The 18,004-nt window shown below is 42.0% G+C and overlaps 1 protein-coding gene across 6 annotated transcripts in view; it reads left to right on the plus strand.

The window, feature by feature from the left end:
• The window catches only part of UBAP2 (ubiquitin associated protein 2), a 128,313-nt gene that overhangs the window by 61,720 nt on the left and 48,589 nt on the right, over positions 1-18,004 (plus strand). For 4 of the 6 annotated variants that reach the window (XM_030817571.1, XM_030817569.1, XM_030817570.1 and 1 more), the window contains 4 exons: positions 72-225; positions 2,436-2,513; positions 13,923-13,977; positions 15,397-15,500. In XM_030817571.1, the coding sequence (XP_030673431.1) occupies positions 72-225; positions 2,436-2,513; positions 13,923-13,977; positions 15,397-15,500 (391 nt within the window). The remainder of the gene's footprint in view (positions 1-71; positions 226-2,435; positions 2,514-13,922; positions 13,978-15,396; positions 15,501-18,004) is intronic. The other 2 variants (XM_003263414.2, XM_030817573.1) reach the window with 1 other exon arrangement.

Genomic DNA, 18,004 nt, shown 5'->3' on the forward strand with positions numbered 1-18,004 from the left:
TACATGCATGTGCCCTTGATAATTGTACACACTTTGAATGATAAATGATTAACAGCCGTTCTCTCTGATAGACTTCATGGGAGACTGTAGGGGGGAAGAAAAAGAATTTTGCAAAAGAAAATTCAGAAAACAAAGAGAATAGAGAGAAGAAAAGCGAGAAAGAATCGAGTCATGGACGTGGAAACAACAACTGGAAAGGAAGAGGCGGCAGTCGTGGCAGAGAATGTAAGTACAGACTTTCTCCTCAATTTTTTCTCTTCTCTTCTTTCATCTCAAGTGACCCTCCCGCCTCAGCCTCCCAAAGTGTTGGGATTACAGGCATGAGCCACTGCGCTCAGCTTTCTCAAATTTTTTCTTAGTTTTCATACATTCTGAACAACTGAAAGATTAGTCCATAGCATGCTCATAAATTGGTTTCCTCAATGCAGAATTTGTTCTAATACTTAACACTAGAAATGCGTGGCACCTAAGTAGTTTCATAAGAGCCTCCCATGTGGTTTCATATCAGCATTGACCTGGGCTGTAGGTAGGTGGTTGTGTAGTGTGTCTTATGACTTCCTTCTGTTATGAGTCAGACACATTTGTTAATTTTAGAATGGTGTGTGTGTGGCGAAGAAGGGGCCAGGGGTCATTTACTTACAGGTAGATAAAGCTGTTTTTTATTCTCCATTTGTAGACACTCATGGTATAGACAAGGGTTAGATTAAGAGGAAAGTTGCTGAATAGGCAGGATTTCTCATAGGCAGGTCTCATTTCCATTAAACCTAGGTTTTCTAGGTTTTGTCACTGTTTATGCAAAACAACCTTGTCTGCTCTGGCAGTGTGTCAGTGTAGCTAAGTTATGAAAGAATAAAATGTAAATATTTAACATATCACCCTGAGACTCTTGCTGTCTCATATATTCCACCGATATTTATTGAGTATCTACTATGTAGTGGATACTTTTATAGGCCTACAGCAATGAATAAAATAGGTAAAATCTTTGCCCTTCTAAAGCTTTTAATGAAGGTCAAATGGGATGTAACAATAAAGAACATAAAATATTTTATATTAATATATTTTAATGATGTTATGTAGAAATTATGTTATAGGGAAAAACAGAGGTGCAAATTATAGGAAGAAGTCTGGCAAATTTAAGTGGGTTGCCAAGGAAAGCCTCACTGGAATTCATGTGAGTCAGCCTCTGAAAGAGGTGAAGGGAGCAAGCCATGCCAATATCCTTCATAAAATTTCTGTATTATATAGAGCTATTAATGCCAATATAGGGATGAGAAAAAGAAAAGACTGTGTGTTGGCTTCTTCCCGTTAGTATCCTAGAAAAATCCAACTCTAACACTTTAGTTTTTCTAAGAACTCAGTGTTTCCTTGGTATTGCTATTTTGCTATTCTGTGCCTTTCCAGGCTTTGAAACTAACTAATGAGCAAATTCTGTGATATATTAATGTAGTTGCATAATGGAAGTAGTTTTTTTGAAGCAAAAACTTCACAGCAAGTCCACAAAGAAGAAAGAAAAATCAGTATGTTATTTTAATTTATTTTCAGAATTTTCATGTGAATTAAGGAAGATGTGATTTCATTCATATATATATATATATATATATATATATATATATATATATGTGTATATATATATATGTATTTTTTTTTTTTTTTTCACTTTTTTGGAGACAAGGTCTTACTCTTTCACCCAGGCTGAAGTACAGTGGTGTGATCACAGCTCACTGCAGCCTTGACCTCCCTGGGCTCAGGTGATCCTCCCACCTCAGCCTCCTGAGTAGCTGGGACTACTAGCTGTATGCCATCACAACCATGCCTGGATAATTTTTGTATTTTTTTGTATTTTGTATGTTGTATTTTTTCTGAGACAGAGTCTTGCTCACTTGCCCAGGCTGGAATGCAGTGAGGAGATCTCAGCTCACTGCAACCTCCGCCTCTTGGGTCCAAGCAATTCTCCTGCCTTAGCCTCTCGAGTAGCTGGGACTGTAGGTGCGCGCCACCACACTTGGCTAATTTTTATATTTTTTGGTAGAGACAGGGTTTCCTTGTGTTAGCCAGGCTGGTCTTGAACTCCCGGCCTCAAGTGATCCACCCGCCTCAGCCTCCCGAAGTGCTGGGATTATAGTTGTGAGCCACTGTGCCCAGCCAATTTTTGTATTTTTTTGTATGTTGCCCAGGCTGGTCTCAAGCTCTTGGGCTCAAGAGATCTGCCCCCGTCAGCTGGAAATTACAAGTGCTGGAATTACAAGTGTAAGCCACTGTGCCTGACCTTATTCAGTTTTTAAGTTACTTTTGTTTTTGTTTTTCCTGTTTCTGAACCTGTTGTTTAAATTGTAGCCTGTTTGTCATTCCTTCTTTGCCTTTAATAGGTGCATGATAAGGTTATGTACAAGAGGTTTGGAAATGGAAATTTGATTTTTCTGCTCTTTTTCCCCTAGTTAGAGGTGAAGAAAATGGAATTGATTGCAATCAAGTGGACAAATCTTCAGATCGTGGCAAGCGAGCCCGAGGTAGAGGTAAGCTAGAGTAAGAGGGAAGAAAATGCTTTCAATTAGGGGGAAGAAGCAGGCAGTTGCTTTGTTGGACTGTGACTAGGGATGGCAGTGTGTTCTGAAAGAACAGCAGGTCATCTAAAATCTGATAATTTGTTTACTGATGCCTATAAATGAACTATTTTGGGTTATGTAGTTTTGAAGAAACCAAAGGGTTGTTTTTGGATGAGCTGAGAAAGCCCTTTCTATGAATAATTTAAAACTTAAAGCTCTAACCAAAAGCACTGACAAATTATAATTGTATTACGTTTGGAATACAATGCAATAGGGTTTTTTAAACCTTATTTTAAAAATACTTTATTGCTAAAAAAAAGGCTATGATCATTTGAGCTTTCAGTGAGTTGTAGTCTTTTTGCTGTAGTCCTCACTTCTAGCTATTTTGAAGTGTATAATATGTAATCATTAAGTAGTCATCTTACTCTACTGTTGAACATTAGAACTTATTCCCTTTTTTTGAGACCCTGCCTAGCTAACACAAGGAAACCCTGTCTCTACCAAAAAATATAAAAATTAGCCAAGTGTGATGGCGTGCACCTATAGTCCCAGCTACTCGAGAGGCTAAGGCAGGAGAATTGCTTGGACCCAAGAGGCGGAGGTTGCAGTGAGCTGAGATCTCCTCACTGCACTCCAGCCTGGGCAAGTGAGCAAGACTCTGTCTCAGAAAAAATACAACATACAAACTACAAAAAAAAAAACAAAAATTATCCAGGCATAATTAAATGCAGGGTCTTACTTTGTCACTCAGGCTGGAGTGCAGTGGCGCCATCTCAGCTAACTGCAACCTCCACCTCCTGGGCCCAAACAATCCTCTCACTTACCCTCCTGAGTAGCTGGGACTACAGGTGCACGCCACCATGCCCAGCTAATTTTTGTATTTTTGGTAGACATGGGATTTTACCATGTTGGCCAGGTTGGTCTCAAACTCCTGGCCTCAAGTGATCCACCTGCCTAATCCTCCCAAAATGGCATAATTACAGGCATGAGCCACCGAGCCTGGCCTAGAATTTATTCCTTCTCTCTGTGTTTTAACCTATCCACCAATCTCTCTTTATTCCCCACCCTCTATACCCTTCACCTTCTCTGCCTCTGGTAACTATCATTCCACACTCTACCTGCATGAGATAACCTTTTTAGCTCCCACATAAGTGAGTACGTGTGATATTTATCTTTCTGTGTCTGGTTTATTTTATTTAACACAATGTCTTCCAAGTCCATTCATGTTGCTCCAAAGGACATGATTTCATTCTTTTATGGCTGAGTAGTATTCCAACGTGTAAATATATCACTTTTTAAAATCCATTCATCTGTTGATGAACACTTAGGTTGATTCTCTATATTTGTGAATATTGTGAATAGTGCTTCACTTCAAAATAGCCAGAAGTGAGGACTTGAAAAGTTCCCAACACATAGAAATGATAAATGCTCATGGTGACGGATATCCTAAATACTGAGATCATGCCATTGCACTCTGCCCTGGGTGACAGAGTGAGACTCTGTCTCAAAAACAACAAAACAAAACAAAAAAACACCACACATTATAGGGGATAACCAGTGAATTGGAGATTGAGTATCTGTTAGGATGGGGACTGTTATTACTTTGAGGAAAAAGTTGATATGTTTACCTTGGTTCTGTTTAGGCTAATAAACCCCAAATAAATAAAAGTTAACAGACCATGTAAAATCACCATAGTTTTTCTTAATCACAAGTATGCCAGATAAATTCTACAGGGGGTGTGGTGTTTTATTTGACCTGTTCTTGCTGTTCTTACTGGGACTGTATGGTGGCTGTTCATATAATTTTCTCATCGGTATATATACCAGTGAATAGGAACAGAATGCAAACAATCAAAAACGTAGTCCATTTAAACTATCTGGGCGACAAAATGGGCACTTAATTTTACTGTCAAAATCTGTTACATTCGCTTTATATAAAAGCAGCTATGTAGGCAAACTACCTACCTATTTTTTATTTGTTTTGGTTTTTGTTCTTAGCTTGATCAGTTGGCCTTGCTGGATAGTAAGTTGTCCTAAGTGTGGAGCAGAGTTTGCATTCAAGCTGAAGCCACTTGAAAAATCATTCCTATAGAGTATATCTTTCATAAGCTTTTTTGCTAGTGGAGTGTAATTGAGGATTTTTGCAAAGGATTTGGGTCGAAGCGGAATTATTAGAATGTCAGGTAAGTATGTTTACCAGCAGGCCCTTTGACAGCTTGGGTGAAAGAGGGGCTGCTGGCTGCTGGCAGTTCTGCTGAGATTTTTTTTTAGGACTTTCCTGAAGCTTAGCTTCAGAGTTGTAAAAAGCAACTGCAAGGAATGGGGCCTGTCTTGGGATCTGCCAGGTATGTGATGATCATAGGGGAAGGAGCAACTGTCTTATATCTTAACAATTCTGTTCTTCTCACCAGTATCCTGAAGAGAGGAAAGAGAAAAGCAGAGAGAAGTTTTCCATTTCATAGAGATAATGTGAAAATTGCTATGATTCTGACATTATTTTTTGTAGTGTACCTCAGTGTATTTCTTTCTCTCCCCTTCCTTCCTTCCTTCCTTCCTTCCTTCCTTCCTTCCTTCCTTCCTTCCTTCCTTCCCCCCATCCCCCTTCACCACTTCCCGTCTTCCTTCCTTCCTACCTTCCTACCTTCCTACCTTCCTTCCATCTCTCCTTGCAGGAGTCTGTGTTGCCTTGGCTAGTATCAAACTCATGAACTCAAGCAGTTCTGTATCAGTGCATTTAAAAAATAATTTCAGGCCAAGTACAGTGGCTTATGCCTGTAATCCTAGCACTTTAGGAGGCTGAGGTGAGAGGATCACTTGAGCTCAGGAGTTCAAGATCAGACTGGACAATGTAGCAGGCTTTTTTTGTGTAAAAAAAAAAAAAAAAATTAGCCAGACATGATGGTGTGTATCTGTAGTCCCAGAAACTCAGGAGGCTGAGGTGATAGGATGGCTTGAGTCTGGGAAGTAGAGGCTGCTGTGAGCTGTGATTGTGCCACTACACTCCAGCCTTCAGATATTTTAAACTTTTCAGACATTAGGCCTTTATTTACTACCGTATCTTTCCCCATCTTTTATTTATTTGTATATATATATATATATATGAATGAAGTAAATAAGCCCATATTATTTTTTTGGTCTTGACATAATTTAGGAGTTCCAAAGCAATATAAAATTTAGTGTGGCTCACCATTTTTATTTACTGTATGTTTATTTATTTATTTTTGAGACAGGGTCTTGCATTGTCACCCAGGCTGGTGTGCAGTGGTGTGATCTTGGCTCAGTGCACTCTCCACCTCCCAGGCTCAAGCCATCTTCCCACCTCAGCGTCCCTAGTAGCTGGGACTATAGGCGCACAGTACTATGCCCAGCTAATTTTTGTAGAGAGAGGGTTTTGCCATGTTGCCCAGGCTGGTCTCAAACTCTTGAGCTCAAACAACCCGCCCACCTCAAACTCCCAAAGTGCTTGGATTACAGGCATGAGCCACAGCGTCTGGCCTGCTATTTCATTTAACTTTGTTTTGAATGTGCTTTATGCAGAAAAAGATATTAATATACTTAATGGACTTGACATATATCCATCTTTTTTTCTTTGCTGTAGTTGAGTATGTTTATATATTAGAAATGATGCTCGCCGGGTGCGGTGGCTCCCGCCTGTAATCCCAGCACTTTCGGAGGCCAAGGCGGGCAGATCACGAGGTCAGGAGATTGAGACCACCCTGGCTAACATGGTGAAACCCCGTCTCTACTAAAAAAAAAAATAATAAATACAAAAAAAGATTAGCTGGCGTGGTGGTGGGTGCCTGTAGTCCCAGCTACTCATTTGGCTGAGGCAGGAGAATGGCATGAACCTGGGAGGCAGAGCTCGTAGTGACCCGAGATCACACCACTGCACTCCAGCCTGGGCGACAAAGCGAGACTCTGTCTCAAAAAAAAAAAAAAAAGAAAAGAAAAAAAAAGAAATGACACTCAGGATTTGGATTAAAGCAGAATTATTAGAATGTCAGGATTTGGATTAAAGCGGAATTATTAGAATGTCAGCTAAGTATGTGTTTGCCAGCTTTGCTTGAAGATTTGATTCCATGATACAGTTTTGTTTTGTTTTTGTTTTTGTTTTTTGTTTGTTTTGTTTTTGAGACAGAGTCTTTCTCTGTCGCCCAGGCTGGAGAGCAGTGGTGTGATCTCGGCTCACTGCAACCTCCACCTCCCAGGTTCAAACAATTTGCCTGCCTGAGCCTCCCGAGTAGCTGGGACTACAGGAGTGTGCCACCATGCCCGGCTAATTTTTTGTATTTTTAGTAGAGATGGAGTTTCACCGGTTACACTTATTTATTTATTTAGAGACAGAGTCTCGCTGTGTCTCCAGGCTGGAGTGCAGTGGTGCAATCTCGGCTTGAACTCACTCCAGGGTTCAAGCAATTCTCCTGCCTCAGCCTCCCATGTAGCTGGGACTACAGGCTCAGCTAATTTTTGTATTTTTTAGTAGAGACGGGGTTTCATCATGTTGGCCAGGATGGTCTCGATCTCTTGACCTCATGATCCGCCCACCTCGGCCTGCCAAAGTACTGGGATTACAGGCATGAGCCACCGCGCCTGGCCAGTTATTTTTTATTTTTATTTTTTGAGACGAGAGTTTCGCTCTTGTTGCCCTGGCTGGAGTGTGATGGTGGGATCTTGGCTCACCGCAACCTCCGCCTCCCGGGTTCGAGCAATTCTCCTGCCTCAGCCTCCTGAGTACCTGGGATAACAGGCATGCGCCACCACGCCCAGCTAATTTTGTATTTTCAGTAGAGACGGGATTTCTCCATGTAGGTCAGGCTTAAATGTGTATTTAAATTACTCTTCTTCTTTTGTATGTTTCTTTATCTTGTGCATTCATAAATGGTTTATCAGCTTATATGTATTATTTTGGTCTTTTCTTCTGGTGCGATTGAGTCAAGTAAGATAGTGAACTATTGTTTCTTTTTTCAGAGACAGGGTCTTACTCTGTTACCCATCCTGGAGTACAGTGGCATGATCATAGCTCACTGCAACCTCCAACTCTTACGCTCAAGCAATACTCCTGCCTTAGTTTCCTGAGTAGATAGGACTGCTGGTGCACATCATAATGCGCAGCTAATTTTTAAAAGCATTTTTGTAGAGACAGGTCTCCGTGTGTTGCCCAGGCTGGTCTTGAACTCCTGGCTCCAAGCAGTCCTCCTCCCTTGGCCTCCTAAAGCAGAGGGATTACAGGCACGAGCCACTGCTTTGGCTGGTAATGAATTACACTTGAAGTTACAGGGGTTGGTTTCCTTCTGGATGGAAGAAAAATAATGCAAAAAAGGCAACAATAGTTTACTCCCTAACCTTTCTCACTGCTTTACCATACTGTTTTGTATTTAGTAACTCAGATTAGTTCCTCTACTCTCTCTCTCTCTCTCTCTCTCTCTCTCTTTCTTTCTTTCTTTCTTTCTTTCTTTCTTTCCTTTCTTTCCTTTCTTTCGTTCTCTTTCGTTCTCTTTCTTTCTTTCTTTTTTCTCTTTCTTTCTTTCCTTTCTTTCTTTTTCTTTCTCTCTCTCTTTCTTCCCTCCCCTCCCCCTCCCCTCCCCCTCCCCCTCCCCCTCCCTCCTCCCTCCCCCTCCCTCCTCCCCTCCCCTCCCCTCCCTCCTCCCCTCCCCTCCCCTCCCTCTCCCCTCCCCTCCCCTCCCTTCCCCTCCCCTCCCTTCCCTCTCCCCTCCCCCCCTCCCCCTCCCCTCCCCTCCCCTCCCCTCCCCCTCCCCCCTCCCCTCCCCTCCCCTCCCCTCCCCTCCCCTCCCCCTCCCCTCCCCTTTCTTTCCTTTCTGACGTTGTATTGCTCTGTTGCCTAGGCTGGAATGCAGTGGTGCAATCTTGGCTCATTGCAAGCTCCCCCTCCTGGGTTCACGCCATTCTCCTGCCTCAGCCTCCCGAGTAGTTGCGACTGTAGGCACCCGCCAGCACATCTGGCTAATTTTTTGTATTTTTAGTAGAGTTGGGGTTTCACCATGTTAGCCAGGATGGTCTTGATCTCCTGACCTCGTGATCCTCCTGCCTTGGCCTCCTAAAGTGCTGGGATTACAGGTGTGAGCCACCGCGCCTGGCCTAGTTCCTCCACTTTTAAAACGAATTATTACATGAATACGGTCTATATAGTACAAGTGCAAAGTAATTTTGAGCACCTACTATGTTTTAACATTCTACTTAAAAAAATTTTTTTAAGGTAGAGAAGGGGCTCTTGCTCTGTTGCCCAGGGTGATCTCAAACTACTGTGGCTCAAGTGATCCTCCCACCTTGACCTACCAAGGTGCTGGGATTACAGACATGAGCCACTAAACCCAGCTTACTTTTAAATTTCAAATCCTTTGTAGTACCTTCTTTGGAGTCTCACTGAGTCCTTGTTCCACATAGCGTTTAACAAAATCTGATTCTCAAATCAGTTACTGAACAGATAGCTTATTTCCTGTAATTATATAATGCCATTATTGTGCCTCTGTATATGAGAGTTTAATCCATGAAAGACTCCATATTTATGAAGTTGGGATTACAGATCAGTCTTTTTTTTTTTTTTTTTTTTTTTTTTTTTTAAAGACAGAGTCTCGCTCTGTCACCCAGGCTGGAGTGCAGTGGTACGATCCTGGCTCACTGCGACCTCCACCTCCCAGGTTCAAGGGATTCTCCTGCCTCAGCCTCCCGAGAAGCTGGGGCTACAGAGATTGAGCCCATCCTGGCTAACACAGTGAAACCCCGTCTCTACTAAAAATACAAAAAAATTATCCAGGCGTGGTGACGCACACCTGTAATCCCAGCTGCTCGGGAGACTGAGGCACAAGAATCACTCGAACCTGGGAGGCTGAGGTTGTTGTGAACCAAGATTACGCCACTGCACTCCAGCCTGGATGACAGAGCAAAACTCTGTCTCAAAAAATAAAAAACCCTTGAACAGTCATTCAGCAGAGATGTAGTAGAGTCCCAGAGCTTGAGGAGGAAAGGTACAGCATTTACCATAATATGGTTTATTCGCTTTGATAATCTTTGGAAACATTGGACTTGGTTTTTGTGATTAAAAGACTCTGGATCTTTATTCTGAGCTGCTAGATTAATCTGTTTGTTCCAGATAACAATGCAGGGAAATGGTATATACACAGAAACCAATGTTACTAGTAGCATTACTACTAGGTGAGTAGGAAACAATAATTCTATTATCTTGCTAGAATTTATGGGGACGATGGATTAGATTTTTTAATTTTTAAAAATTTTTTGTTTGGCTGGGCGCGGTGGCTCACGCCTGTAATCCCAGCACTTTGGGAGGCTAAGGCGGGCGGATCACGAGGTCAGGAGTTTGAGACCAGCCTGGCCAAAATGGTGAAACCCCGTCTCTAATAAAAATACAAAAATCAGCCGGGCGTGTAATCCTGTAATCCCAGCTACTCAGGAGGCTGAGGCTGGAGAATTGCCTGAACCCGGGAGGTGGAGGTTGCAATGAGCCGAGGTGGCGCCACTGCACTCCAGCCTGGGCAACAGGGCGAGACTGTCTCAAAAAAAAAAAATTGTTTTTATTTTTTCCAAGACCGAGTCTTACTTTGTCACCCAGGCTGGAGTGCAGTGGCACCATCTCGGCTCACTGCAACCTCTGCCTCCCAGGTTCAAGCAATTCTCCTGCCTCAGCCTCCGCTAATAGCTGGCATTACAGGCATGCGCCACCATGCCTGGCTAATTTATATATATATATATATATATATATATATATATTTTTTTTTTTTTTTTAGTACAGATGGGATTTCACCATGTTGGCCAGGCTGGTCTTGAACTGATGACCTCAAGTAATCCACCCGCCTCAGCCTCCCAAAGTGCTAGGATTACAGCCACGAGCCACTGCTTCCAGCCTAAGAAAGAAAATATTCTTTATAAAATTTACATACCATACATTTCATCCATTTAATGTACAATTGAATGGTTTTTAGTATATTCACCAAGTTGTGCAGTCATCACCACAATCAATTTTAGAACATTTTCCACACCTCAGAAGTATACCTTATCCTTTAACTATCATTTCGCCAATTCTTTCATTCTTCCACCTCAACCCTGAGCACCAGTAATCGCCTATTTCTGTAGGTTTTTGTGTTCTGGACATTTCCTGTAAATGGAATCGTATAATACGTGGTCTTTTGTGACTGCTTCTTTCTCTTAGATAATGTTTTGGGTTCCCCATCACTTTACCCTGAAGGGATTAACTTAACGTTTTAAACATTCATCCATGTTGTAGTATGTATCAGTACTTCATTCCTTTTTATGGCAATATAATATAATGTTGTATGAATATACTGCATTTTTTTTTTTTTTTTCAGTTCAAGGTTTTAAGTCCTGAGAATAGTTTCCTTGTTTTGTAGCTTGTTTAATTTTGGCCTGTATTCTTGCCAAAAGCTGTAGACTGAAAGTTTTCTTCTTAGAGCTAATTAGGTGAATTTCTTACATTCTTGTAAGTCACAGTAATACCTCTGTGTGAAGTCTTACTTTTGCCTTCTTTTTTTTTTTTTTTTTTTTTTTGAGGCGGAGTCTCACTCTGTCACCCAGGCTGGAGTGCAGTAGCGCGATCTCGGCTCACTGCAAGCTCCGCCTCCTGGGTTCACGCCATTCTCCTGCCTCAGCCTCTCCGAGTAGCTGGGACTACAGGCGCCTGCCACCACACCCGGCTAATTTTTTGTATTTTTAGTAGAGACGGGGTTTCACCGTGGTCTTGATCTCCTGACCTCGTGATCTGCCCGCCTCGGCCTCCCAAAGTGCTGGGATTACAAGCGTGAGCCACCGCGCCCGGCCACTTTTGCCTTCTTAAAAAAAAAAATTATTTAAAAAATTTATTGTAGAGGTGGCGCCTCGCTTTGTTGCCCAGGCTGGTTTTGAATTCCTGGCCTCAAGCGATTCTCCTGCCTTGGCCTCCAAAAGTGCTGGATTACAGGTGTGAGCCACCGTGTCAGGCCTCAATTTGTTGTATAAACATATACCCACAAGTGCAATTTCATGATCATATGGTCAATCATTGTATTTTTTGAGGAACTGCCATACTGTTACCCATAGCAGCTGCACCATTTTACTTTTTTTTTTTTTTTTTTTGAGACGGAGTCTTGCTCAGTTGTCCAGGCTGGAGTGCAGTGTTGTGATCTCGGCTCACTGCAAACTCTGCCTCCCGGGTTCACACCATTCTCCTGCCTCAGCCTCCCAAGTAGCTGGGACTACAGGTGCCTGTCACTACACCCGGCTAATTTTTCTTTTTTTTTTGTATTTTTAGTAGAGATGGGGTTTCACCGTGTTAGCCAGGATGGTCTCGATCTCCTGACCTTGTGATCCATCTGTCTCGGCCTCCCAAAGTGCTAGGATTACAGGCGTGAGCCACTGCACCCGGCGCCATTTTACGTTTTTACCAGCAGTGCACAATGGTGTGCTCCACATCTTTGCCAACACTTGTTATTTTCTGGTTTTTTACTTTAATTTTGGTAGTAGTCATCCAAATGAATGTGGCATTGTATTTTATTGTGGTTTTGATTTGGATTTCCCTAATGATCAGCAATACTGAGTATCTTTTAGTGTGTTTATTGGTCATTTGTATATCTTCTTAGGAGAAATCCGTATTCAAGTCCATTGCCCGCCACCACCCTCCCCCCTTTTCTTTAGTCTCACGCTGTTAACCAGGCTGGAGAACAGTGGCGCAACTTAGGAACTGTAGCCTCTGCCCCCTGGGTTCAAGCAATTCTCCTGCCTCAGTCTCCTGAGCAGCTGGGACTACAGGCATGTGCCTAATTTTTGTATTTTTATTAGAGATGGGGTTTCGCCACGTTGTCCAGGTTGGTTTTGAACTCCTGACCTCAGGTGATCCGCCTGCCTTGGCCTCTGAAAGTGCTGGGATTACAGGCATGAGCCACCGGGCCTGGCCGTTGCCCATTTTGAATTGAGTATTTTGTTGTCAAGTTTTAGGAGTTCTTTGTATGTTCCGGATGTTACTCTCTGATCAGATATATAATTTATAAATATTTTCTTCTATTCTGTGGGTTGCCTTTTTACTCTGTTTATACTGTGGTGTTTTTTTGTTTGTTTTTGAGAAATGGTCTCACGCTGTCACACTGACTAGAGTACAGTGGTGCAATCTCAGCTTACTGCAGCCTCAACTTCGCAGGCTGAAGCAATCCTCCGACTTCAGGCTTCCGAGTAGATGGGACTACAGGCATGTACCACTATGCCCCATTAATATTTGTATTTTTTGTAGAGACAAGGTTTTGCCATTTGCCCAAGCTGGTCTTGAACTCCTGAGCTGAAGCAGTCCACCTGCCTCGGTGTTCCAAAGTGCTGGGATTCCAGGCATGAGCCACCATGGCTAGCCAATATGTGTTTTGTTACAGATTTTATTGTTGTTATTGAGACAGAGTCTTGCTATGTCACCCAGGCTTGCATACAGTGGTTTGATCATACCTCACTGCAATCTCCAACTCCTGGGCTCATGGATCCTCCTGCCTCAGCCTGTCAGGTAGCTAAGTTAGAGGCGCACGCCACCATGCCCATAAAAATAGTTTTGCAGAGAGGGAGTCTCCCTATGTTGCCCAGGCTGGTCTTGAACTCCTGGCTCAAGCCACCCTTCCACCTCACCCTCCCAAATTGTTGAGATTATAGGTGTGAGCCACCATGCCTGTCTGAGAAAAGTTTTTAATTTTCATAAAGTCCATTTTGTCTGTTTTTTCTTTTTTTGCCTGTAGTTTTAGTGTCATACTCAAGAAATCATTGCTAAATCCAGCGTTGTAAAGCTTTTGCTTTGTGTTTTTCTCTGAGAGTTTTATAGTTTTAGCTCTTAAATTTAGGCCTTTGCTCTTCAGTTTAGGATTTTAATGAAGAGAATGTGGAAAGGTGCTAGTCATAATTTTCTCTTCTTGCTTGCTTGTTCTCATGCTTGCTGCCATTTTGGTCTTTGGATCAAAGACCTAGTATTTAAAATGATATTTAACAGTGCCTTCAGCTTACTTTGCATTTTCCTCTTTATGGTTCTCATTTCATTTTATAGTAGTGACTTATAATTCCATAGTGTTAGCCCTTTCTGATTTTAAAAGATGCAGACTGTTTTATAATACAACCTCCCTGTGTTTAGCTGTCAAATACCACAAATATACAAGGAGAGTTTAATTCTTTTCTAGCCTTAGAAGTCACTAACTGGGTATAGGTAGCAGGGATCAGTAACTGGGTATACCATCAGCAGGGATCAGTAAATTGGGTGCCCTGGCTTGGAATGTAGGTGCCATTAGGAACAATGATAATATTGTCTGGGTAGTGAGTATAGGATGAAGAAGGAAGTGTAATTGCGTAGGACATAAGTATTATTTTATACTATAATTGTGTGTTTTTTTAAAGGATTTGGACGTGGCAGAGGGAGAGGGGCAGGAAGGTTCTCAACCCAAGGCATGGGGTAAGTGATAGCCATCCTATTTTTATAATTATTTATTTCCCTAGTTTTTATTCTGCAGTTGCTTCTGATACCCTGCATCTAATTTAGTCATCATGATGAATCTAGTATTTTCTATACTTAAAGAGATTTACAAATAAAAAAAAAATATGAATAAAATTGATCTTTCAAATAGGTATTAGAGCAGGGTTTCTAGCCTTGGCACTATTGAGATTGTGTGTTGGATAATTCTTCCATGGGGTGGTAGGATCTCCTGTATATTGTAGGATGTTTAGCAACATCTCTCTGTACTATTAATAAATGTCAGTAGCACCTCGCCTGAAGTTGTGACAAAATACCTATAGATGTACCTAAATGGCACTGCCTAAGAGCCATTTTAGTTAATTCAGCCATTGTCTTTGAATGCTAAGTAAATATAATGCTTATTTATGTATGAGTGATACCTTTTTCCTGAATTGTAATAGTGAACATTGAACAGACTCAAAGGCACTAAAATCAGAGGTTTATTTCTTGTTTCTGGGTGTTTTTTTCACTTTTTGTTGCTTCTCAAACATTAGCTCCCATTGGATTTTTAGAAAAAGTTTTAAAACATCCTGTGGAAGCCATGCGTAGATGCAGTCAAGGAAAGGAATTGGCTCCAAGAAAAGCCCTTTGTCTCTCTCTAACTTCAGGCAGCACTCTTGGTGTTAGTGCCTTCTAAAAGTGGTGATGCCTCGTGCAGTTTGCCTTCTGCCTAAGCCCCTTTGAGGAAAAGGAGGGATGAACACACAGGGAGCAAACTCTCAGGAGCACTTTAAGACATAGCCCTGCTCATTAGCTTTAAATTGTTTTGTGGATTTTTCTGTTTACTTCACATTCCTTTGTGAAAATTTTAAAGGTAATATTTGTTTTGGCTCATGTTAGACCTCTGAACCATGATTCAATTAAACTGGGTGTTCAGTTTAGGATTTTATTGAAAAGAAATAGAGGTGCTGAACAAAATGTTTTCTTCTTTATCTAATGTTTCTGTAAAGGAGCATATAAATCTAAGCTGTAAAAGATTCAAAGCCAAACTTGGATTCTGACTTGGGAAGAAAATACCTGTTGCCTATTTAAGCCTTATTTTTCAGCAGGACTCTCATAAGAGCTCTTATTCTGCCTTGAAAGATTATACATCTCCTTGTCTGCTTTAGGATGCTGAGGACTGTGTTTTAGGAAAATAAGGCTATTATACCAGAATGTGTGGAACTTCTGGTTTTCACATCTGCATCTCCATGGCTGGCAGAATTAGTTATATTTAAAATAGGGGAAGGAGAGGTGACATCATTTACAGTGGCTGTGAGAAGGCACTGGGCTTGTTTGGTGGAAGATCATGTATGGTTAATATTTTGGCTTAGGTGCTTGCTTCTTTTGCCTTTATTATTTCTTTATTTCAAACCCCAGGACATTTAATCCTGCGGACTATTCAGATTCTACATCTACAGATGTGTGTGGGACAAAGCTAGTAGTTTGGGAAGCTGCTCAGAATGGTGCAGATGAGGGAACTGGTAAGTGTTCTGTTTTTGCCAGAGATGAGTTTTAAATGTTTGAGCTATTAAGAGTTTTATGTTCTCATACAAAGATGAAGTCTAAATGTGCTGATGGAAAAGAATGAAAAACAGGCTACTGTCCTACCTCTGAAACTATTCTTAGTTGGTTCTTACCACCAAAGTCTGTCACATACAAATCTCGTGATAAGGAATTTGATTTTCCTTTCTGCAAGCTAAGAAAGAGGCTATATAAGGTAATTGGCATAAATCGGCACAAACCCACACTCCAATCAAAGTGTGTCACAGATATATAGAATTTCTGAGGAGAAGATGTTTTACTGGAAGTACTTCCCATTTCTAATGGTGGATTCTTTGGCCAGATAATGTATGATAAGGTGGTAGATGATAGATGGGTTTGTAGCAACGTTGCCTCTGCAGGTTTTTCTGTATCATGCTGTTTCTGGATTATTTATTTTCTGAAATTCTTGGGGTAAATATTGGTTGTTTATTTATATAGAGTTCTTTGTACAGTAATTTTTTTTTTTTTTTTTTTTTTGAGATGGAGTCTTGCTCTGTGGCCTAGGCTGGAGTGCAGTGGCGCAATCTCGGCTCACTGCAAGCTCCGCCTCCCGGGTTCACGCCATTCTCCTGCCTCAGCCTCTCTGAGTAGCTGGGACTGCAGGCGCCCGCCACCACGCCTGGCTAATTTTTTTGTATTTTTAGTAGAGACGGGGTTTCACCGTGGTCTCGATCTCCTGACCTCGTGATCCACCCGCCTCGGCCTCCCAAAGTGCTGGGATTACAAGTGTGAGCCACCGCGCCCGGCCGTACAGTAATTATTGAGATTATACTTATAGAAACATAATTTAGCCGGGTGCAGTGGCTCACACCTGTAATCCCAGCACTTTGAGAGGCTGAGGCAAATGGATCACTTGAGGTCAGGAGTTCGAGACTAGCCTGGCCAACATGGTGAAACCCTGTATCTACAAAAATACAAAAAATTAGCCAGGCATGGTGGCACATGCCTGTAATCCCAGCTACTCAGGAGGCTGAGACAGGAGAATCGCTTGAACCCAGGAGGTGGAGGTTGCAATGAGCCGAGATCGTGCCATTGCACTCCAGCCTGGGCAACAGAGCGAGACTTCATCTTCAACAACAACAACAACAAAAAACAAAAACATAATTTAACACAATGAAATATAACCTAGACTTAGAATATAGCTCAATAAATTATCAAGGCCAGGTGTAGTGGTTCATGCCTGTAATCTCAGCATTTAGGTGGCGGAGGTAGGAGGATCACTTGAGCCAGAGTTTGAGATGAGCCTGGTTAACGTAGTAAGACCTCATCTATACTAAGAAAACTTAAAAAATTAGCATGACATGGTGGTGTGTACCTGTGTTCCCAGGTGCTTGGGAGGCTGAAGTGGGGAGCGTCACTTGAGCCTGGCAGGTTGAGGATGCAGTGAGCTATGATTGTGCCACTGCACTCCAACCTAGGCAACAGAGCAAGGCTGTGTCTGGAAAAATAAAAGATAAATAATGCACACAAACATCCATATAACATCGACCCTAGCCAAAAAGTAAGAGAGTACCACCAGAAGCACAACTAATCAACTGTAAATAGAGAAACTGTAAGAGGGTCAACAAAATTTATAAGTTGTTATTTGAAAACACTAGTAAAATTGTTAAGCTTCTTATGAGATCATCAAGGGAAGGTGAAGAACGTGAATAATTGGTTCCAGGAAGGAGAAAAGGAATATTGATATGGATCATATAGATATTAGGAGATTATAAGATAATTCAGCTAGAGCTCAGGAGTTTGAGACCAGCCTGGGCAACATGGTGAAACCCCGTCTCTGCAAAAAAAAAAATAAAAAAATTAGCTGGGCATAGTAGCATATGCCTGTGGTCTCAGCTACTTGGGATGCTGAGGTGGGAGGATCACTTGAACCTAGGAGGCGTAGGTTGCAGTGAGCTGAGATTGTGCCACTGCACTTTAGCCTGGGTGACAGAGTGGGACTCTGTCTCAAAAAAAAAAAAAAAAAAAAAAAGATGCGTGGTATTTAAGTTTGCTTAACTGTTTTTTTTGGGGGGTGGGGTGGGGGGTGTTTGAGGTGGAGTCTCTGTCACCCAGGCTGGAGTGCAATGGCACGATCTTGGCTCACTGCAACCTCCACCTCCCAGGTTCAAGCGATTCTCCTGCCTCAGTGTCCTGAGTAGCTGGAATTACAGGTGTCCGGCACTATGCCTGGCTTTTTTGTATTTTTAGTAGGCAGGGTTTCACCATGTTGGCCAGACTGGTCTTGAAGTCCTGACCTCAAATGATCCACTCACCTTGGCCTCCCAAAGTGATGGGATTATAGGCATAAGCCACTGTGCCCTACCTTCTTTTCTTTCTTTCTTTCTTTCTTTTTTTTTTTTTTTAAAAGAGAGAACATCTCACTCTGTTGTCCAGGCTGGAGTGCAGTGGTGTGATCATAGCTCACTGTAGCCTTGAACCATTGGGTTCAAGCCATCCCACC

Source organism: Nomascus leucogenys, chromosome 8, assembly GCF_006542625.1.
Source record: "Nomascus leucogenys isolate Asia chromosome 8, Asia_NLE_v1, whole genome shotgun sequence".
Lineage (NCBI taxonomy): Eukaryota > Metazoa > Chordata > Mammalia > Primates > Hylobatidae > Nomascus > Nomascus leucogenys.